The sequence below is a fragment of the Corvus moneduloides genome, chromosome 1, assembly GCF_009650955.1.
Source record: "Corvus moneduloides isolate bCorMon1 chromosome 1, bCorMon1.pri, whole genome shotgun sequence".
Taxonomy (NCBI): domain Eukaryota; kingdom Metazoa; phylum Chordata; class Aves; order Passeriformes; family Corvidae; genus Corvus; species Corvus moneduloides.
Window position 1 is genome coordinate 145,514,672 of NC_045476.1, and position 23,818 is coordinate 145,538,489.

The 23,818-nt window shown below is 34.5% G+C and overlaps 1 protein-coding gene across 49 annotated transcripts in view; it reads left to right on the forward strand.

The window, feature by feature from the left end:
• The window catches only part of RIMS2 (regulating synaptic membrane exocytosis 2), a 467,470-nt gene that overhangs the window by 224,091 nt on the left and 219,561 nt on the right, over positions 1–23,818 (forward strand). For 25 of the 49 annotated variants that reach the window (XM_032130815.1, XM_032130832.1, XM_032131204.1 and 22 more), the window contains 4 exons: positions 17,289–17,356; positions 19,017–19,136; positions 21,521–21,620; positions 22,406–22,529. In XM_032130815.1, coding sequence (XP_031986706.1) covers positions 17,289–17,356; positions 19,017–19,136; positions 21,521–21,620; positions 22,406–22,529 — 412 coding nt within the window. Of the gene's footprint in view, positions 1–17,288; positions 17,357–17,472; positions 17,682–19,016; positions 19,137–21,520; positions 21,621–22,405; positions 22,530–23,818 lie in introns of all 49 variants that reach the window. The other 24 variants (XM_032131090.1, XM_032131097.1, XM_032131106.1 and 21 more) reach the window with 1 other exon arrangement.

Here is a 23,818-nt window from a genome sequence, read left to right on the forward strand (position 1 = left end):
TGCTACCAATATTTTAAAACAATTTTTTAAATATATGAAATTAGTCCGTTATACCAGAGAGATTTATCTGTTAAGGTGCTCATTGCAATATGAATTGCAATATGAATATTTTTTTTATTATTTCAAAAGAAAAAATTTACTAGCATCAGTAAATTCAAGAACAGCCAGAAGAATCCAAAGTTTTAGAAATGTTTCCTAAGCATTAAGTCACTAGAAAATGCAGATTGTATACTATGCAATAATCTAAGGTTGCTATACACTTCACCTGTTTTTACTTACATCTCTGCATTGTTACACAGAACTCACAACTAAAGAAATAGAAAGTAGACACAAAACAGAGAACTTGACACTAACAGAGCATTTGCCATTTCTTATTTGTTTTTTGACTGTCATGATTTATAACAAGAATTGTTTTCATATATCTCATTACGCCTAGTGGTGAGTCCTATTATTATTTGATTTATACGTCAAATTTATAAGTAAATAAAAATACGGGGAACAAATAAACTCTGAAGTTACTTTCTCATTCAATGTAGAAATTCAGAAAAGTAGCGAAGTGTTCATGAATCTTATGAGATTGTATCCTTAGCACAATATATTTGTTTAATATCAGTTGTATTATTTCTTCTTTAGACACAGCTAAAAAAAAGTGTTTTATTTCCTCTGAAAGATGACTTTAAAATTAGCATCTTGGTGAAAAGACCTGCCATCCATTCAAAGAGTCAAATCTCTTCACTAATCTTTTTTTGCTGTGCTCCTTGTAAACACCCCATAGAGCTGGGAGAAGGAGAGGGTTTATTTCTCAATGCCAAACTTCAGAAAAGTTCTGCTTGCAAAGCAAGTTCCAGCTGGAGTTGTACAAGCTTGAAGAGGCTCTTGTGGTACAGGCTGATTTTCCTGTGAAAACAGTGACACGAACTGCCTTTTAAAATTGCAGTATGGGCAGATTTCATCCAGAAATCATCGAGAGTTCAGTATGGAGCTTCACATTTTTAAAGTTCCTTTCAGCTGAGCAATGACTGGAAGTCTTAGTTCTATTTGTGATGTTCATTGGCAACTTTTGCTTTTTCTCTGGGCAAAGGTGACTTTTTGAAGTTCTTGTTTTGAAAGTTAAAATTATATGAGTTTCCACTTATGCCAGCTCCTAAGAAATTATATGCTAGGTGTCTTTTACCCAGCCTCCTATTCAGGCCTTTACAACACTGCAAAGAAAATGGCTAAAAATTACCAGCAATTGAGAGTGGAAATCCAGCATGGCAGGTGCATGTGATACCTAATGTTGGCTTACTGAATGCTCTTCACTAAAGTATGGAACTTGCTTTGGGGAAAGATTTTAATGTGTGCACAAAGACGCTTTTTGCTTGTAGTTGAGAAGTATTTCCACTGCTAGGAAAGGGTACAAAAATTGAAATTTCTTTTCAATTTGAAATGTTAATGTGTCCTGGTATCTGTTATCCTGAGTCATAAATAATGAACAAGGCAGAGCAAAGGGCAAAATATGCAAGTCATGAATTCAGAAGTCAGCTGAGAATTTTTCTATTTCCTTTGGAGGCATTTATATTGATTATGATTATCTTTTTCACTAAGTATAATGTTAATGCGTAGTCAAAGCTAGAAATCTAGTGAGCTTGTTTATAACTTACTCCATATTCTCCCAGCAGCAAACAATATGAACAATATGGTAATATGAAATAATCGGAAATAAATTTCCTGTAGTAAGTATTGAAACAGTGTGGTAATATTTTAAAATGTTGACTGTTTATAGTAATGTTCAAGCAGATATAATGCTATCATTTTTCTTTATCAAGTGCATTGTGTTCTCCATAGTGTGCACAATATAGTGCAGATTTTAGAGAAAGTTCTAATGAGAAAGAGGCTGGGGATTTATGTGCATTGTGTGAGGAAGAGCTACATAATAAAAACAATTGATGCAGAACTGATTAACAAAACAGTATTCAACATCTGAAAAATGTGTATTGTTTTACTGTAAGCAGCTCTTTTTAATGGTGAAGTTCTGGAAAAATTCCATTAAATACAGCATTAGCTGCTGTATTTAATTTATAGAAAGACCAAAAATTTGTGAATTTTCACATAAGGCTTTTGTAATAATGCGCATTCTGGCATCGTATAACTCATGCGATCCTAGTCACCAAAGGCAAAGTGTTTCAAGATATAAAAATAATTACTCTTGTCAGATGAAAGTGATGTATTAGAATTTTTATAAATTAAAAAATGAGAATTTAGTATATGAAGAAACACATTTTTCCTCTCAATTAAAAAAAAAAAAAAAAAAAAAAGTGTGTCCACAAATATGTTCAATGTATTTAATGTAGTTTAATTAATGGGCATACATCTGTTTCAATGATCCTCATTTCTCTAATGTTAGCAGAAAACAAAACAAAAAATCCCCATTAACACTTATTTAAAAGTGCTATATCTATATAAAACAAAGCCAAGTATTTTCCTAAGCCAGAAGAAATAAACTACTCCATAAAGACAATGTGAAAAATGCTGACCAGATTCTTTCTCACATCTGTGTTTGCAATGCAATCTGACAGCATTCTGGGTGATATCAAATATGTACTAAGAACAGTATTTTGATGTTGGTAAATACCACATAATGCTTGCTAAGATATAATGAATGTTTTTTAAATATTGAAATTAACAATATCTGAATTAAGTAAAAAAGTAGGTTTGTGTACTCCCAAACATCATAGCTGTCACCACATTTATTTATTTATTCTTTTATTTTGTTTATACACAGACTAATTTAATTTATGTTATCTTTATGTGAAATAGGTGAACTAGGTGATTTTTTAATATAATTTCTTTCTCTTTTCCGAATTATCCTATTAGAATGTGATTTAACTCAAAAGCAAACAAGAACTGTAAAGAAGAGCTTTTAAAAAAAGTTACTGGTGTAAAAAATTAAGGTTACTCTTGAAAACTAAATTCACAATGTGAAAAAATAAGATTCTGCATATCAGCCGGATGAATCTAAGCCCTGGGCATTCACCTTTGAGAAGGTATTTGCTCCTTTGTGCACAGAATCAGAGCCCATTTCTCATTGCTTCTTCCTTTTAACGTTGTGTTTCAGAATCATATATGAATTTAAAAATTTAAGTAACTAGATTTCGTGGTCAGCTATACTTTGCTTCCTGAAATGATTGTTACCAATCTCTTTTTGCTTATTACTCCATGGTCCTTTTTCAGCATCTCCCTTTTTATTGTAGGGAATGGATGGTATCTGGAGAAATGAGACATATTTATTCTTTTAATCTTACTAAAAGAGCCTGGATTATTTTAAGTCTCCAATTTTTTAATGGTCCTTTGCAGAGCACTCATCACAGTAGTATTTGAATGGCTTGCATTCATTCCTTTATCTCTATAAGTGGAAGAAAGCTTTATTATCTTGGTTTTATGGACTCGAAATCAATGGATCACTGTCAGAACAAAGCTTAGCATTCAGATTCCTTGTATTTTGAATTCTTTGCTCCTTACTCTTTTGGGAAAAACTGAAGATCCACATTTCAGCTAACTATTTTTATAATTATTAGATTTCAGTCGGGGGTCACTTGCTAAAATTTGAGTTCTGTTCAGGCACAAAGCATTTAAACAAAGCAAAAGATCGAATTTTTTCCTGTATTCAGTTCACTTTCCTCTAACTGCCAGGTTTGCTTTTTTGACTTTCTGTGTGACAGTCTTCTTCTGGGTCTTGTAAAATTTGCAAAAATCAAAATCTTCTAAATTCTTAAACTGTGATACACATTTCACTCTTTTCTATTAGCGCTTATTCATTCCTGTACATTGACTTCGTAACGCCTCTTCTGTGTTCAAAGCTTTCCCAAATTTGCTCTTTTTGTGATTAATCTCTTCTAGCAGATTAAGTAACTAAGGCATTGTACAAAGCCAGGGCTGGGAACAGGGCCTGAAGTCTCCAATGTGGAATGTCTGCCTTTGTTATACAGTGTTTGAGGAAGAACAGTCCGCACCGGTACTTTCTTGTGCTGTCTGCCCCCGAGTTCTCCTGATGGGGGCCTTTAAACCGGGGAAAGAATTGCAGTCTTGACATCCACCATACCCAGTTTGCTGGTTACACAACAGTTCTGAAGTGTTTGTTGCTGGAGTGGACAGTTTCCACAGAAGCTAAAAAGTGCATGAATCTTGCAGAGTCAACTATTTTATTATGCCTGTCTTAGATGAGACAGCTCCCATTCCTCAGTGTATCCAAGCTGTCAAGATGAGGTCAGTGGTCACGTTGGTCTTCTGTTACCCTGTGGATTGGTAACTTATAAGCTGTGCCTTACTGTAAGGTGTCACCTGGAATGCTTCCTTGTCATGTTCAGGGACGTGAAGAATCAAGCGTGAAAGCAGCGGCTGCCAGTGAGAAGATTATGGCACTGCGCTGGCTCAGGAACTTTCCTCAGGGTTTGATACAAGTTGAGACAAGTAGCTGAGTAAAATTGTATCCAAAGTTGTCTCTCTCTAGGATTGCATTCAACTATTTATTTAACTCCCATGTCTGATTACATGATGTTGATTGCATGTGGCAGAGTTTTTGGAAATAAGTACAAAAGATTTTATGATTGCAAGGGATACTTAAGTAAAAGGCTTTGAAGGATCCTATTGAAATTTTATTCTTCCTAGGAACAGACAAACTCCTACTAAATTCTTGGTGTGTGCAGTACCTGAAATTAAAGAAAAAGTGCAGTGAGGTTTAATACTTGGAAAAATATGAAGGCCAGGGAATATGATATTTTTTTATTATGAGCTTTTGTTGCTTCTGACTTTACTCCAAGAAATAAAAAATTCCTTATTATACTTTGCTTATACAAGAAAGGATGTTGCAAAAACAAGCAATAAAGAAAGTTACAAGAAACATCTTAATAACACAGTCATTTACGAAATTTAATGTTGGAACTAGAGATCTTCCCATCTTTTTTTTTGCATAAGACCTCATTTGAAATCAACAAAGAAAAAGAAAAGATGCTGAGTTGTAGCAGAGAAACAGATAAAATCTGTAACTGTTTTCATTGAGATGTGTAGTTTGCCAAAGTTGTTATTCCCAAAGCATATCATACCTTCCAGTTCTTTATCAGATTTGACAGAGGGTGATCTAAAAAAAAAAAAAAAAGAAAAGCAGGAAAAGCAATGTCACCCTAAAAAGTCATTAACTGCTTGTGTTGTGTACAGTGTATAGCTGTGAGCATAGCCGATTCTGCATTTGCAAAATCCTGTGGTATCTCTTTGTTTCAACAAATTCTAGAATGGGAATTACAGATCACAGTCCATTATAAAATGCAAAATAAAAAATGTTAATAGTGTCAGTATTCTTGTATTTTCAGAATTACCAATCAAAATTTCATTTGAATCTGATTTTATTTTCTTCTGATAGATATGAATAGTCCAAATTTACTTTCATAATAATAAACAGCAACAGAAGAATACTGAGGTTAAAATTTCTATTCTCTGTAAAATATGTAAAATATTATCACAGACTTTTTAAAAAATGTCAGATTCAGGTAATACAATAGTCTAATCATAATAAATTTATTATAGCTTATTCGTGCTTTGCATTTTTATAAAGCCTTCACTCTGACAAGGACTGCAGTTCTTACAGTACAGCAAAGATGTTCTATGCTATTTTGTCTGTGCTGAGCAGACACAGGCAGGAAAGAAAAGTGTTTTGCTGAGCAGTCTTCCAAGGGACTAATGGGTGCATTTCCAAGTGTTCACTGCCAGATTTAAATCAGGGAATGATCCTTCTGTTGTTTACAAATCAGTTGGCCATATCTGTTAAGGTCATTGTGTTGACACCTGTGCCAGCTGGATCCCACATCTATTTTTTTGACGTCTGAGTCCTGGACAGAGATATCGAGAACGCATAATGAGAAGAGGCAGCTTCTTTAATTTAAAATTAAAAAAAATCCCAAACAATCAACCAAAACTGTTTGCATGTAATTTTCATACTTCTTGCTATGTTTCCTCACCCAGGACTTTCAGCTTCATACTGCATAGAGATGAATAAGCAGTTCATGAGTGAAGTGCATAAGTCTTTGGACAGATCATGGAGATGACATGGTGCATTTTCTGTTAGTCTTCTTTAGGCAGGATAGTACAATAGCAGTTTTTCTGAAAATAAAACTGAAGTTGAGAGTCACAAGACAAATGTAAAAAACCTCTCATTTGAAGAATTGTGTTAATCTGGATAAATTATATTGTCAACTAAGGTGCACACCTAAGGAAATGAGCAACTGAAGCAAGGGAGGGGATGGTTTGAAAATGGCTGTACTACAAGTGTTATTTGTACACAATGCTACCTGAAGTCAATTGGTGTCTTTTTGAAGCACATTGCTTTGTTGTCCTTAATGCATTTGTAACAAGAGTAAGTTACTGACCTCTCTTGGAGCAGTATAGTCTCTGTGTTTACATCACAATTATGCACATTCTATTCTGTGAATATAGCTCTTCTGCCTGGAGAAGAGAAGGGTGGTCCAGGCTCTGCTACATAATTTGTTTGCTTCTGAAAAACTCTTTTGCTGTGAGCCACACAAGTTACATTGTCTGAAGGACTGCTTTGTGCAATGAGATGTAGGGCCTGGCCAAATTTATGAGGTGGAATTCCCTGATGGTTTTGCAAGCATTAAGTATTGCGGCTTTTTTTTCTCCTCTTATCACAACTTTCCAGAAATTTAAACATGAACAAGTAGAGCATGTGAGGGAATTTTCCTTGAAAAGTAGTGGAAAATACTGACCTTTTACTTAAACTCATTCTGGAAATATTTAGCCTCAGGAGATATATTTTTGAGTAATTGTGATCATACAAAAACAAGAGACTGAGATTAAATCCCTTATGTAATTTTTATTACAGCTTCAGCTACCATGAAGGCTATAATTATGAGTGTAGTTCTTGTTGACTGTGGAAAGCTCCCTGAGCAATGTGCTTCTTTATGTATTCAGTGAAATGAAATAATTACAGAGCTAACATCCACTATTCTTCTGTGGAGACTTCTTCCACTGTTCCACATTCTTCTGAAATAATTAAGACAGTGCAAATTACAATTAAGAAATCTACTTTTTTTCTTTAGGATTCAAAGTTAATTTAAAATGCAAATTACATCTCTGTCTCTCTATTTATTACTTTAACAATCTTAACCTTGTATCTCCACAACATGTTTTTAACCATATTGTTTTTCTTTGAAGAACATTCTTAAGGAAGTTCTGTTCAAAGGAATTTTACATCCAGCATACATGGACATGAGCAGCCTTGGATGGATGTTGGGAAGATGAATTTTTTTTGTTTGTTTGTTTTAATCATGTAATAAAATTTACTGCTTATTTGGTGAGTAGATTTTTGTAAATTCTTGCCATTTTCTAAGAATGGGTATAATAGAGCTAGGAAAAGGCAGAACTAAAATCCTAGAAAATATTAAAGAAAAATCAAGCCCTGTATTTCTCAAGTTTGGCACTAATTGTTTGGAACATTTCACAGTATTTGATGGTATGTCTGTATGTCAGCAGCTCATTTTAAGAGGGTAATTGTAGCATCCTGTTCATTTCATTATGTAGATGGTCCACAAAGAAACAATTCCTTGAATTCAACCCTGACTCCTGGAGAACTTGCTCACAGCACCAGAGCTCTCAGGAGACAAAGAATTTTGCATTTAGATCTGCATTTAGATTACATTCAGTAACTAGTGAAAGAAGTCATTAACTGAAGAAACAATGATATTGACTATATTATTTTTTAATTAACTTTTTTAAGTTACACCTTTCTTTCTGTGCACAGAAGATGATTGTGGGGATGGGGGCCTTTACCATAGTATTATGAAATATTACATGTAAATATATTTGTATAGGGACTAAATTAATGCTTCATGACAAGCTAAGTCTTATACCACCCTTACCTTCTGAATACTTAATTTTGCAACCTAGCCTTCCTCTTAATGTAAGGTGCATGGGAGTTTTCCTGCATGTATGTATAAACGTGTATACATGAGCAAAATAACCTTGATGGTGATGAAGTGTCTTAAAAAACAACCACAGTCATTGGTATTTTATTTTTGCACATCTGTTCTTTAAGCTGTAACCCAGGTATAACAGGTCATTGCTCTGAACTAATTTGATTATACAGTATCACACTGTCAAGCCTGTGCACAGAAGGTATGAAACTAAATTGGACAATTCATTATGATTTTTACTTCTGGGATCCACTGGAGTTTCATTTTCAAGTTTTCTGTTCCTCTTTAAAGAGGTAATTAATTTCCTTCAAAGAAAGTGATTTGACAAAAATAACGTGTAACCAAACTCTAAAACAATAGGTGTTTTTACATATACCAAATTACTTTCTTCATCATGACTGCTAAAGGGGAGATCAGTAATTAATGATCCAATTACTAGTTTACAAAGGCTTTTATTGCAGTGTCAAGGTGATGTAAAAGCCTCTTGCACTGGTTTTTTTTTGCTGCCATTACAGCTTACTGAATCAGCAGATGTACTGCATATTTATAGATCATTTATGGCAGGTGTGCTGCCAGGGATGGATGATACTTTGGACTTACTTGTTTCTTAAGCTCTTGTTTCTTAAAGAAAATAATTTTAAAAGTAAAGTGAATGTATGTTGTGTCTCCTGCAGTTTAGTAGGTAGCAGGTTAAAAGTTATAGTTGAGAAGGTAGCAGGTTAAAAGTTATACTTGTTTAGACAACCATAAAGTCATTTGTACTCCATGTGTGAAGTGTTAGGTCAGGTTTAAAGAAAAAAACCCTGCTATGACTTGTAAAGAAATGCTGTGTTTTTTTGTTACACATAGTTTCAAAAGGTAACATTTACCACAGTAGTTGTACTTCCCTCTTGATTGTTAGGTAGAATTTTGAAATTTGCCAATATCTTTTTGCATAATGTCAACTGAGAATTACAGACAAGAAAATAAATCAGCTTAACTTCTGAATGGTGATTTACTATTCAAATACTAGTTGTTCAAGCATGTAATACAGAGGATTTTTTAAAGGTTATTTTTATTTCTATTCTGAAATGTGCATATCCTTATCAGCGATCAAGACATTTAGAGTGAATTTAGAGTCTTCTCCAGTACCCACTGAGAGAAATTATTGGTAATACTATGCTTAAAAATATTGACCTTTTTTGCATTACACCTTCCCTTCATCTGTCCTTATAGGATAACAACCATGTCCGAGGGTAAAAGTGGAGGATATCTTCCCATCCCAAACAAAATCTAGTAACTGAACAGAAAAAGGCAGCAAGTATCTGGAACTTAGATATTGGCTTGAATATTTTATAAGACTGTTTCACTTCAAAAATTTAAATGTTTTTGTATTTTAAATTTATTATTGTTGTTGTTGTTGATGAATTCTATTAGATAAATAGATATATTATTTGTATATTGGTTATCTCATACTGAAAATCACAAAATGAGTAATTCTTAATACCACTTTTTGGTAGCAAGATGTCAGTGATCTTGACTGGAAGCAGTGGAAAGAGAGGAAAAAGATGTGATCAATGAAACAACTGGCTGATCTTCAGTCATGATATATGGGTGGCTGCTGGGCTGATGATGGAAATTGATTCTAGATAATGACATGCCTATGATAGGAGCCATGTCTATGTTAGTAATGTCTCCTTTCATTAGGATTAGCTCTACATAGCATTGGGGATAAAAGATAGGAAACTGTTATGAATAAATATGTCTCTTTAAAGCTAAGCTAAGAAGACTTTCCTTCCTGACATGCTCACTGTTTCAGCTTTACTTATGGCTGATAGTTCCCTTGATGAAATTAGTACAGCTGTGTCATGAGTACAACTGACATGTTAAGTCCATGTCCTTATTTGTGAATTTGACAGCATGCCTCATGAAGAATCCATTCCTTTGCTGTCTTTCTTGGTCTCCTGTTGTCTTCACTATGCAAACTTGAAGCTTACTTATTAATTAAGATATAGTGATTCAAAGTAGCTTAGGGTTATTTTCTGTAATAATTAGTGTTGACATCAAAGCAGTAAAGCTTGAAAGTAAATAAGTACACAATATAAGGGAGGTTTTTTGTTTGTTTTTCTCTGTTAGTTTCTTTTTTCTGTTGTTAGTAAGTATTAGAAGGAACAATGCAAATGGAAAACATTATTATAGGCTCCCTGTCAACAGATGTCCATTACTAAAAGGAATTAAAATGCACCTGGTTATACACTGCCTGTCAAAGGTAGAGAGCTTATGTCTGTCCAAATAGAAATAGGGTCACATTTAGGATTCAGTACATACGTATCACGTCCTATGGCCCTGAGACTTGGAGATGCCAGGCAGCCTTGTTGGAGCTACTCTGACAGTCATTTTGGCAAAGTTACAACTTCAGGATGTAGAAAGAGTGTATATCTCTGGAAGGCTGAGTATAGGGTAAGCCAGCACAAAGTGAATTGCGTAAGCAAATATGTCTACTAATGCTAAATAGAGTTTTCCTGAAGCTACTTATTTCTTCAGTTTAACCAAGCCTTCTTTGGTGAGTGTATATAAAATGGTAATAAAAAGAAAAGTCTAATGGAAATAGGTACTGAGAGCACACAAAACCCCAAACCTGTTTCCTAAACTTTGCAGCTGTTTCTCACAAATTTTCATAGTGCTCCAATTATGAACTGTCTTCACTTCCAGGGGGCTATAAGGCTTGTTTCCAACTGGCTTGTCAGGTTTTACTGTTGCCTTCCCATTGGCAGCAAAACAGTTGAATTTGCTTGGACTGGTTTCAAACTCTGAGGAAGGAATTTCTTGTACATTTGCAGTTTGGTTCCCAGTTGTGCAGGAACTCCAATACATCACAGAACCATTGGATCTTCTGTGCTTCCTTAGCAGTTGTTTTCCAAGATGACTCATTTTTCTGATTCAGGATTTCATTGATTCAGGAAATACAGGGTTTTTTCTCACCTTCTAGATACCAGTTAATTCCTCTGTGCATTATATACAAGAACTTAACTTTCAGGAGACTAGTCTGTGAAAAAGGGTGTGCTCATTGAGAACATGTAAATGAGCTATTTGGTTTTAGTTGGTGAGAACATTATCACAGCATTAAATAACACCAAGCTGTGGAAATGAGGGCCAGATATGGGATTCTTTAATAGGATTAAAAGGTTTTTTTCTCTGCTGCATTGTTTCCTCTTTATATGAGTCCCTCATTCAGGTATTGGCAAGCTGATGTTGCTGATACTTGTTGCAGGCCTGAGATGGTGAAGAACTTGTGATCAACATGTCAGTTGCAGCCCTAAGGTGAAGGGATGGTTATAACATGGTTATGGTTATAACATGCATGGTTAAAACAGACAATCAGGGAAGATGTGTGAGGTCAGCCCATGAACACATATGGGGTCTTTGTGGATGTGAAAAGGGAAGAAAATGAAAATAGGCATCTTTTAAAAATAATAATAAAAGAGTAAAAAATTGCTTTTGATTACTTGCTGCTGGGCATGATCCAAAAATACTGTCTTATTGAAACTTTCCAGTGTGTGTTTTCCTTTTTATTATGCCAAAAGAACTTCCTTTTTCAGGCACAGGCTCTAAATTTCGTAACAAAAGAAGGAAGAAGGGAAAAAGTGAAAATGCTACAAGTAGGGTCAAAAGTGTAATTTGGAGTAAACATCTTCCTAAGATAAAATGTTAAAGACAATCAAGCAAGAGAGAAATCCGTAGGATATTATGCTGAATTAGTTCTAGTTTTCCCTGATCTTATTAAAGGGGCAGGAAGTATATAACAAAGGTGTGCAAATCTGAAAAAATTGAATCCTAATAAGAAGACAAACTGGCAGTGGTAGACTGGGACAGTATAAAATTTCTGACTGTTTCTCGTAACTAAAGAGTACCTGTCCATTGACTTGTTGATCCAGAGTGTGAGTCTGTGTACTGGATCATATGATAGAGGTTGTGGTGTGACATATAGGGTCACACTTCAGGTGTCATATGAGAGACATGATTGTAAGTGTATAAGGTCCTCTAGTTTGTGCAGTGAGCTGTGACTAAATGTATTTGCCATATTGATATGCTTTCTTTCAATTTATTCCAAGGAAAGACATTTATCAAAATATATGTGACTAACAGACTGAGCATAATTTTGTTCTAGAAAATGTAACTTTGAAGAAAGTCTTTCCTGCAATTTAAATCCTTGCAGCAAAACATAAATTAAAAAATACTTTCAGTAACTATTCTTCTATTAATAGTGATCCTAAGTCTCAGTTTCAGAAGGAGAGCCAGAATGAAACAGACATGCTGAAACCCTTTCCCCTTTACATTAGATAAGCTTTTACATCAAGAGTAATATCTTTTCTTTTAATCAGTCCTTGTAGTAGTTCAAAGCATGGCTACACAGTTTTTGGGGGTAAACCAGGGTCTTCAATTTTAGTAAGATTTTCCCCCAGACAGTATCCCTTAAATAAAAATAACAGAGGAATTCAGGATATTTCTAAGTTCTCAAAGACTAATCCATGGGGTCCAGAGACATTTTTTTGATAGCAGCATCTCTATTCAATGCTTGTATGCTGTCAGTGTCATCATTCTTTCCACATGGGTATGCACTGTTACCTCCTCCTGCCTCCCCCAGGTTTTCACTCACGCACCTCATGGAATGCAGCACTTTGCTATTCACTAATGAAGATTTATACATTTTTTTTCCTAATTGCTGCATTTCTCTGTACATATTAAAAGTCAAAATGTATTTCATATCCTTTACATACAGAACAGCTTCTCTTTTTTTGCTTTGGTAGGACCAGATCCTTCAGACATTTTCCTAGGTTGTTACAGGTTAAAAGTTGCCAAATCCAGAGGAATAATTATTTCCTAACAAGAAATGTTGAAATGCATGGTAGGAAGTTTCAAAGCCTACTGTAAGACCTGCAAGAAGGCGCTTCTTTTTGTAATCAGTGCTCAAACTGCATCAGTGACTGTGTTGAAAAATATTTCTGTGCTTTACAATCAACTGTGTGACAGGCAACTTTACATTTGTTCCTGCACCAAAAGCTGGAATGTCCCTGATGTGTCCAGAGCTGACAAATTGTTTAAGCACTCATATAATCACCTGCAGGCAATTTCAGCTGTGTAGCTCCCCTTTGGAGTCACCCACTGTGTGGCAGTCTAGATGGATAGTATTGCAAACACAGAAAGTAACCTTCTGGAATGGAAGCTCTTCAATAGCTGTAGCTCACTTTTTACTCTGCTCCAGAGGCCTTCTGGTACAGGGCTGCACTGGGAGTTGTGCAGTTAGGAGAAGGATGAAGACACACAGGATGTGTTCGACTCACTGTACCCTTATGCTGGAAGTTAGCTTGGAGGGTGAATATACTCACTTAATTGCAAGGTTAAATTGTTCACAGTTTTGAGTAATGATATATAAGTACCATTATTGGCTCAAGTAGTCAGAAGTATGTGCTCAGTATACACTATGTAATCAGGTAGTCTCCTCAGCCTGAAGAATTTAAAGTTATATGACCTGTCCTTTTTGGCATTGAGATTTGAATTTGAGGACAAGGTTTTGGTTTATTTGGTTCAAAGATTATGTTTTTAATTCACTAAGGGAAACATTTGACAGTTTAGAGAGGTCTTGGTTTAGAAAGGGCCTGGGTTATGCCTATATCCTTTGTGAAGATTTTGGGCACTTCAGAGCATCCAAATTACCCTGTATGAGTAGAATAGCCAATTAAATTGAGTGCTTTATATCTAACCTGTTTGGAAGATTAATGGTTTTGGATTTGACGATGAACTTAAACAACACTCAAAAAAGAGTAAACATGCACCTTGTAGGTTAGCTACAAAATTCTTAATGCTTTATAAAAGATATTCAATTACCATATTTATGTGTGGCAAACCCATTATAGGAAACAAAAACCTACATAATCAAGCATTAAAATATCAGGGAAACAGAAACTGACCAAAAGTCTTCTAAAATATACTCTGACATTTGAAGTTCCCATTGCTACTGGAAGTTCCCATTGCTGGGGGTTCCTGACCGTGGAAGAAAAAGATCTTTTCCTCTTCCTGTTTGGTTTTGTCTGAGTAAAATAAGCAAAACACACTGAACACCAGTAAGGTTACAAAGGCTTCAGCTTAACCTTGTTTCTACAGAAAGGCTGGGTTACTGATGTATGCACAGCTTTCCATATACACACAGAACTCACTGACATTAATAAGAGCAGACCTTGCATATGTCCTTTTTATATCCAGCTGCACTCCTGAACTCGCAAGGCATTTGAATATTGTTATAATGGCATAAGCTAAGATTGTATAATATAATTAGTAATATATTAGATCTTTTTTCCGTGAATGGTGGTTTTGATATTATAGCTTATGTAATTTATCTGTGAGTGACATTTTCTCCCTGAGTAATTTCTGCTGCATACCCTAAATATATATATTATCAATAATAAAGTATCTTCTATTGTGGAAGAGAAATTTCTAAGAGAGCAGCAAATGCATTCTGTGGTACTCAGAGTTAAAACTACAGTGTCTTTGTTACAAAATATCGTGGTTTAACTTTTATTTCTTTACCTTATTTTCTTTTGTTTATTTACTTATAATTTTTTTTCTTGTAGGCAAAAACCTATGTGCCTTACGTATATTACTTTTAGTTTTACAAGATTTAAAAAATAATTTACCTAGTCAAGATTTTAATATTTATAGAACTTGCACTGAAAAATTTATGTCCAGTGATTTTATCAAGCCATTCATTTTATCTCAAAAAGTTGTAGGTATACTGAGCCATACGTGTCTCTCACAGAAATGTAATACACTACAGGGCTTCCAGACAGCCATCCTTTTATTAACTTGCATAGTATTTATGCCTGTCATTTAGATCACGTAATGCAGTGTTAAGGGCAAAATCTATAAGATCTACAATGGCTTTACAATTTCTAATTTATATGATAATTTTTGGAAACATATAACTACCTATTCTACACAGGTAAAACCAAAACAGTGTTTGGATGGAGTTCTTGGTTATTTTAATCTAATTTTCATTTTATAAATGCCAATTAATTAGTAGTTACTGTGGGAAACAAATAAAAAGAAAGTCAGCCTTCTACATCTTGTTTGAAAAGGAGAAGGGAAAATGGTAGAGCAAGAAGAGGGAGTTCTTTGATTAGGTAACAGGCTCAATTTTGCAAGTGTTCTGTGCAGGTTTAGTTCCAGGGATTATCATTTGATGAAGAGTAACTATTTTTGCAAAATAACCGAATCTAGTCTTGGACACAGACAATTTGTGGATGCACCATACAGTAATACATGGGTTAGAGGACTTGGAATAAGTGGAAACCAGCTACACCAACAGATGAGCCTGGGACCAGTGCTGAAAGGCCCCAGGGAATTTGTTAAACAGGCAATATGTAGGCAGGAACTCTTTCTGTCTTCTGGATATCTCTAAACGTATATTTATGAGTAAGGGCTAGATCTTCATGAGCTCACTGATGATTTCACACAGTACCCCTTGAAACAATGTCTGGCGGCAGAAGTAGCACTGGAAATTCCATTGCAGAAGTACCTTTAGCAAAATGTTACTAGTTTTCAAAAGTGTATTTCTTTCTCCTTTAGCAGGATAGCCACACTTTTATCTGTAATACAGGCAAGATGTTAACATTCATGGCAAAGCAGTTTTGGTAAGAATTTCCAATTTTTAAATGTTATCTTCCTTTCAAGAGTCAAGAAACATAGTTAATAGATTTACAGCTTATTTATTATTTAGAAAATATGAATGAATTAAGGCTTCAAAATAACTTTATGAAGTTACTTTAACACTGTTTTTGTGAAAGAAAAGGCTATTTAATATGCTAACATATTTCTACAATGTGTAAGGGAATAAGTTCAAAGTATCTTTTTGAACCAAAGCCTTTGTATTTTGACTATTTACTTCTTTGAAATGAAAATGAGACGATTTTTTTTCCCATGTAGCATGTGCAGGTCTCTATATTAGGAGGAAACGAGTGGAAAAAGATTATATTTTTCATTGTACATATACAATATACTAGGTTGGACTTGATGATTTCAAAGGGCTTTTCCAACCTAGTTAATTCTGTGATACCTCTCCAAGGAGACTGTTTTACTTTTCTAAAGCATCTCTTAGTTTCTTGTAGTTTTATAAGGCCGTATCTTCACATCCTCTCTGTAAAGTTTTCTAGACAAGTGTTAAGACAGTGCTAAGACTTATTAGTTACATTTCACCACCCTACTGATGTAGTTCCAGAGGAATATGTTGAGCAATGTTAAAGCAGGGTCTGAAGTAACAGAAATAGAAAAATGTTTTTTGAGGTCTGTATTTAAAAACCCAGAACTACTTTGCTTTAGTTTGGTCAAATTTGATAGAAAATGAAACATTTGTTTCCTGAAGATAGTAATGTAAAAATATTATGTAGCATGCAGTAACAAAATACTTTTCACGTAACGTGTAGCAACAATGGTGAGGGGAAAAAAAAGAGAGAAACGTAATAGTGCAGAATGTGTGGGCATAATTTAGTGTTTAAAGTACATACATAAAAGACAATGTTTTAATAAAATACATGAGTCATTCCCAAATTCTTTGGACAGCAGCATTAATTTAGATCTCTTCTTTAAAACTGTTTCTCAAACTTTTCTTTCTACCACATGTCTTCCATGGAGGTTAAATTCTGACTGTATGAAATATTTATATGTTTTATCAAAACCCTACACACTCCCAGTTGTGGGGTACCTGTACTTACTAGAATTTGTCCTTGTATTTAACCAGGAGACAAATCAAAGTTAATATGCTTTTTATTCTAAATATAGTTTCTAGAATTTTTTTTCATTTAACCTTCCTTAAAACATCATCTAATGCAAAGCGAATATAGAGTGCCATTGTTTTAAGTATTTTATTGACGTGATTAGAAAAAATATTAATTTGTGTTAGAGAAGCAAAGAAATAAGTTCCTTAAGACATTCTGTATTTAAATGCTTTCCCTTCTGGATATTCTGTTAGAAATACAATTTGCCTTTTCATTTAATTTACTGTAAATAATTTTGTAGGGACGGTTAATAAACCTGGCACAATGATGTTTTACACTGTACGTAATTTTATGCAAATATAGACACACACAAATGTATCTCCTTCCTCACTGTTTTTCATATTCCATATACTCTGTTGTTGGAGCCTGAACTTTTTCTTGGAAGCCCTTTGCAAGTCCTGCTGGCAGAGGTTATGAATCAGATAGGATAATCAGAAGTCTTTACAATTTTACTTATCTTTGTTTGTCCTTTCTTTCACCTTTCCTTTTCTGCGCTATCTTGTCTGTCTGATTCTCACAGGAGACATGGATTACAACTGGTTGGACCATACGTCTTGGCATAGCAGTGAGGCATCCCCAATGTCTTTGGTGAGACATGTGGAGCCTTACCACTTAGTTTCCTTTATCATTTTACATTTCCTTGGTTTTATTTACACCTTTGCATGTTTTCTTTTTTGTATCCTTTTTTTATCCCACACCTATAGGGGACAGTCAAAGGGGAAAAAGAAAAACTAGTGAGCAGGCAGTTTTGTCGGATTCTAACACCTTATCCGAGAGGCAAAAGAAAATGGTGTGCTTTGGTGGCCACTCTTTGGAAGAGGACTTGGAATGGTCTGAGCCTCAGATAAAAGACTCTGGGGTAGATACGTGTAGTAGCACAACTCTAAACGAGGAACATAGCCATAGTGAGAAGGTACTGAGATTATGGAGCCTGCATTTTAACCTGCTCATTTGGTCTTTGTTTGCTCTCTGTCACTCATTAAAATAATGCATAAAATAAAAGATAGGGTCTTTCTAGAGACAATATAGCATTTCTTAAGGTGCAGAAAAGAAAAACAAATGAAAAGTCTTTGCATGCTTGCAGCTTTTACTGTTTGGCAGCATAAGAAAAAAAATTGAGAGGCATAAAGGAATGTTCTTATGGTTGCAAATCAGCATATCATGATATTACCTTAAAGAATAAAGTAATTAACAATAAGGATTCTACCAATTGGCTTATTTGATTTACTATTTCCAAACTCCTGGGGCTGAAGTTAAATTAATAGTTCAAACCCCAGGTGAAAAAGGGAGAAAATTGGGTCTCTCTGCACAGAAAAGTTGTTTTTCTTTTTTCCCTTTCACTGTCATGGTTGTTCATTTGTTTTGTTGCCATGCAATTTTGTGCAGTACTGTGCAGAATTAAAGGCTTTGCCATCTGCTTTGGTATTTTTTATTTTTGCTTTCTGTTTGGTGGAGATTATAATAAATCTTTTTAGAGTTATTAGTTGTAATGGGAGCAGATTTATCTGTGCCTGCTAATTTTGCAAGAAATAGAGCATGAAATAATATTTTTCTGTGAAAAAGTGCTATGATTACACAAAAGAAAATCTTAAAAATTTATTAATTAGGCCAATAGACAAGTATAAGTGTGCACATGTATAGTAATGGAATAATAATGCTCACTGTAACTGTGCTTCATATGTGAATTAATTATTCCAAGAAAGAAACAGAATATTCAAATGAAGTAATGGATAGACCTTTTAATTGTATTTTTAAATTTTAATCTACTACTACTGAGAGAAAGTAAAACACTGAAAATATTTTTTGGTCTTGGATAAGAATTGACGTGTTTGAAGTAGTGGAAAAATAAGACATTTCTTATTTCAAATTTGCAGTTTGAGTTAAACTTCTTTTCCAGTATTACTCTTACACTAGACTTTTAGCGATATTTTTCTCAGTACTCAGGTGTGATTCTCATTGTGTGTAGATAACTATGTGTAGTTGTCTGTATCTGTCAATTCAAGATATTTACAAATTGGATTAAGTAAAATAGATAATGTTATTAAATATTAGACGTCCATTGTGATGAAGGATATGTTCAAATAAATATTTTCCATTACAGTTTTCTGTCATTTTATTACATTAAATATTAGTGTAATCATAATACTTCCATAGGATTTTTAAAATATATCAAGAAATGAAAAGTATTACTGAAATATTTTTCATTAAAATACTATTCACTGTATTTTCCATTAACACCATATGATAGCATCCAGTAACTTGGCAACCATCCAAAGATGGAGATCGTCTCATTGGTCGGATTTTGTTAAATAAACGACTAAAAGATGGAAGTGTGCCTAGAGATTCAGGAGCAATGCTCGGATTGAAGGTTGGTGATGAATAATTTTGAAATGGACAACTCTCAGTTAAATTAGCTAATTTTATAATGAAAGTATTCTCATGTTATATAGTGTTTGCATACCAGTATTGATAATGCATATCATTCGCAAAATTACTATATAGACATTTTATATTCATTTACCTAGGGTAACTTTGCAGGGTCCTTGGCAGAATGAAAAAATTGTATTTTTCTGAAAGACTAGACGTGTTTTCACAAGTTTTCCCAGAATGTCTTCATAGCAAAGGACTAATTGCATCCTTGCTAGGCAGGCCAATTCCTGTGTTCTTCAGTATGGAGCATTGTACCATGGTATAACTTCTATTTCCCCAGAAAGGGAAAAAAAATGAAAAATAAATTATCTCTCTTCAAGACCTGGCGTGTGGGGTAGGCTCCCTCCGCCCTGGAGGGAGGTCTGCTGAGATAAGGAGGTTGCTCAATCTCCCAGCAGAACTCCCCTGGAAAGGCAGCTACTTCGCAGGTACGGGGAGAAGAAGACAAACCCCGAATCCTCTGGGAGACCCTATGCAGATCCTTTGTAGCCCATTGGCCTTTACCTTCTGACACCCACCCCCTGTATCCCTATAAAGCCAGCCCCCTGTCCCTGCGAGGGGGAGAGAGATGCTCGTCCCTAGCCCCTCTTCGCCTGACTAATAAAGCTGCCTCGTGTGGAACAGCTACACACGAGCCTCTCGTCTCTCTCTCCCTGGTCTGGCTTGGAGGCTGCCCTGCAGAGCTGAGCTGAAATCACGAGCTGACAATCACTAAAGAGCTGACAGCCTCTGCACGGGCCCTCCAGCCAGCAGCTGAGGGAAGACACCGGGCCCCGGGAAGACGATCTCTCTCGGGACCATCTCTCCAGACCGGTCACAGCTTCCTCGGTCAGAGCTACTGACCCCACACCAGCTGCCATGCTGGGGAACATCTGGGAGTTAATGATATTTCAATCCAGATCGGAGTATGCCAATGGAACTTCCTCTTTCTGAATTTTTTTCTTCTCTGATTGTTTGATTTGCCACATTTTAAAAATATGAAATGAATATTAATATTATTGTTAATATTAATATTACTGTTTTTTATCACAAAATAATGTACTAACTTTTTTTCATGTGTGAACCTCTTTTTCATGATGCAGTGCTCTTTAAACACATTATGAATTACTTCCAGCTCATATATTGATCTCAATTTTGTGTGATATTATTATTTGCTGTTCCTGAAATACTAGTACAAGAATGAGAACAAACTATACACAGTGGAAGAAACAAACATGTATTTATTTTGATTCCATATCCCTGCTGTGAGAAATCATTAAGAAGTTTAAATTTTCTGTTCTCTATTTCGCACAACTCTTTACTTCACCTCAGGTATACAGATTAGGTTGTAGTCACACCCTTTCAGTAAGGGTTAAATCAGTGTAGTTATGTATTGTAGATACTAACACGTTTTGGAAATTTTTTTTTATTTAATTAATAAATAATTTTATTTTAAGTCAGTGGAGAAGCCAGTTGAACCTCAAGTTTTATATGTTTATTTTTGTCTTACTGTCAGAAAATGCCAGAGAAGAGATTAACAGTGCCACTAGAAAGCAGTTTTTGTTTAAACATCTACGTTAAAGTTTATAAAATCTCATATGAAGATGAACTCTTCAGTGAGATTCATTAATAGTTCAGATTCAAGAGTAACTACTTTTTAATCTCAATAGACATATGGAAAGAGTGATTTCCAACAGTTAGTTCTGACCTGAATTTTTAAGTATTTATATATTGAAAGTAAACTAAACTGGATTTAGTATTACAAATTTTAAATCCCAGTATGAAGACTGTTAAGAAACCTTAAGAATTTGAAGATTATTCAGTTATGACTGATCCTGACATGTAAGTCTGATTCTAAGATAAATATTAAAGTCAAACCTGTTGAAGTTCCCCGTAGAGAAATTTTCAGTGTGACAAGTATTTTCATCTGACTTGCCAAGCCAAAGGTAATTTCATTGCTTAGTGTGAACATCTTGAGTTCTGTTGTATTAATATACCTTTTTCCAGTTAAAAAAATATTGAAGTGAGCAATCTAATGAGCAATACCTTAGATTGTTTTGGGTGGTAGTTTATAATACAATGAGATTCTATACATGTATTTATTAAAATTTAATAACTTTGGCATTCTCTATATGCATTGTTCTTCAATTGTACAAATTGCCAGAATAGCTACAAAAATAACCTGTCATAGCCAAATTTCTGTGGTGTTTTTTTCAAGTGTGTATGTGTTACCTGGGCTACATAAAACCCAAGGAAAAAGCTGAATTCTTCTTTCTATTGCCAGTACATTTAAATAATTTAAAGTAATTTTCATACTATGAAAATACTTCCTCTTTGAAACAGGTAGTAGGAGGAAAGATGACTGAATCAGGTCGACTCTGCGCATTTATCACCAAAGTTAAAAAAGGAAGCTTAGCTGATACAGTGGGGCACCTTAGACCAGGTATGTATCTACTATAGATCTATACTGCTGAGTTGCTTTCCTGACGGTGATAACAAGTGAGAGACTTTAATTACATGTGAAATTATGTTAAATATATGTGATGAAATACTTCAGAATTCAATCTGACCCTGTTACTAGATGGTTGCTTTTGTGAAATATATATTGTCATGTTGTTCAAAAAATATTTTAACATTTTTGCTCATTTTTATACTCAATATTCCATTGATGTCCTTCCTAGTAATTTTGTGGTCTATATTTTGTGGCATTATTTGGAGAAAACCAAGCTATTACAAATGTATGAACAGAATCACCTTGTCTAGGAAGCTGCTTCTATTCCAAAATGCAAACCACAGATTGCTGGATTTGAGAATGTTCAAGAAATATTAATTATTAACATAAGAAATATCTGAACTTTAAATACTAAACTTGTAAAAGTACATGGGTCTTCAAAACAGTAAGTTGATGAGATATGATGTTTTAAAGGTATAAATTTTCTAAAGAGCATGTTGGGATTTCTGTAAGCCACAGCTGCCAAAGAGAGTAAGAGCAGCATCTAACTCAGTAGGGATCCTGCTGATGATATTGCTTCTCAGAACTTTACATATTTGAAGCTGACCTGCAGAAAACCTTTAATACTCAGGATTTTCCTGCACTAAGGTCTCCAAATTTGTTCTACAACACAGGTTTCACAATCCAAAAAACTGACAGTAGAATGGCTTAAATTGTCATTGTAAGTGGCGTCCACAGCAGACTTCCTAAGCAGGGTGTTATTACTTAACTTACAGGTGATGAAGTATTAGAATGGAATGGAAGGCTACTACAAGGAGCCACCTTTGAGGAGGTGTATAACATCATTTTAGAATCCAAACCTGAGCCACAAGTAGAGCTTGTAGTTTCAAGACCAATAGGGTAAGTAATTTAATGAATTTTTTGCATTAAATATGATAAAAGTGTTGCTAAATTTCACTTTTAGGATGGAGTATATCAAACATCTATAAACATTGTAAACAGCATAATCTTATGCAAAATTCTGTAAACCTAAAGTGTAGCTAGAATGATAGATCATGCCAGTGAGTAAAAAAAGCTGGTGTGAAATCCTGTATTCTCAGAGTCTCAAGCATCATCTGCTATTATGGTTAAAAATAGGTTCCCTTCTCTGGCTTTTCAATTGGTGAGCCAGCCTATATTGGCTCTGAAACTGTGTTTATACTCTTTGTTGTTGTAATTCTTGACTGCTGATTTTTATTTCTCCATTCCCTTTTTTTTTAATACATACATAAAATTGTAAAATCATATTTGGTCTATGAACTGATGATGAACTCTTATTTACTAAGAGCCTGTAATGTAAAATTTTGTGTGAAATATAATATGCTAATGAAAAAATCAATATGCTGTGGAAAGTCTCAAATCCACATTCACATCATCTTCATCTATGGAATCATTTAAATTATTGTTTGTTATCTAACACCGGACATATCTGAATGAATAGTTAGAACTGTGAGAGACCTTTTCTTCAGTGCTGCACATTGTCTATTTTTATTAATCTTGAAATCTACTTCTCAGTGTCTAAACGTAATTTTTTCTTGCATAGCAATTGTTGCTCCATTGTATTAGACTGTGAGTACTTCCCCTTCATCTTTTCTTTTTTTTCCAAGTTCCTACACCCTAAAGTCATATGCATCACGTTTTAAATTCTCCATTGGAAGTTCCATATCTGGTCACATCAGGGTTGTGAAGAGGGGAATGCTTATCACTGATTTTGAAGATGCTTACAGTTGTTAAGAATTTTCTTTTTTCCTCCCAGAATTTACTGTGATGTGCAGGACACAACTGGACAGGGTGATAAGTAATATGATTTAGGTTCCCCTTTTCCATGTTAGGTTGGACCAAATGATCTTTCAAGAGCCCTTCCAATCTGGACTGTTTTAGAATTCTATAATCACATTTTAATAAATATATTTTTCCCTTTATTTTGTATAAGATGCACTTTACCATAATATAAGAAAACATGATTAAAAATTAAGAAGTACTGAAAAAGTCTAGAACCATATAATATGAGATTGTCATTTCAGTGGGGACAACTGGTACAGTTTCAGCTATAATAGGAGTACTGTGTTGGACACATCAGGAACTTAATGTGTAGGAACTTAATTTGCTATTACAATTTTAAACAAACTTGATAATAACAAAAACTGCTT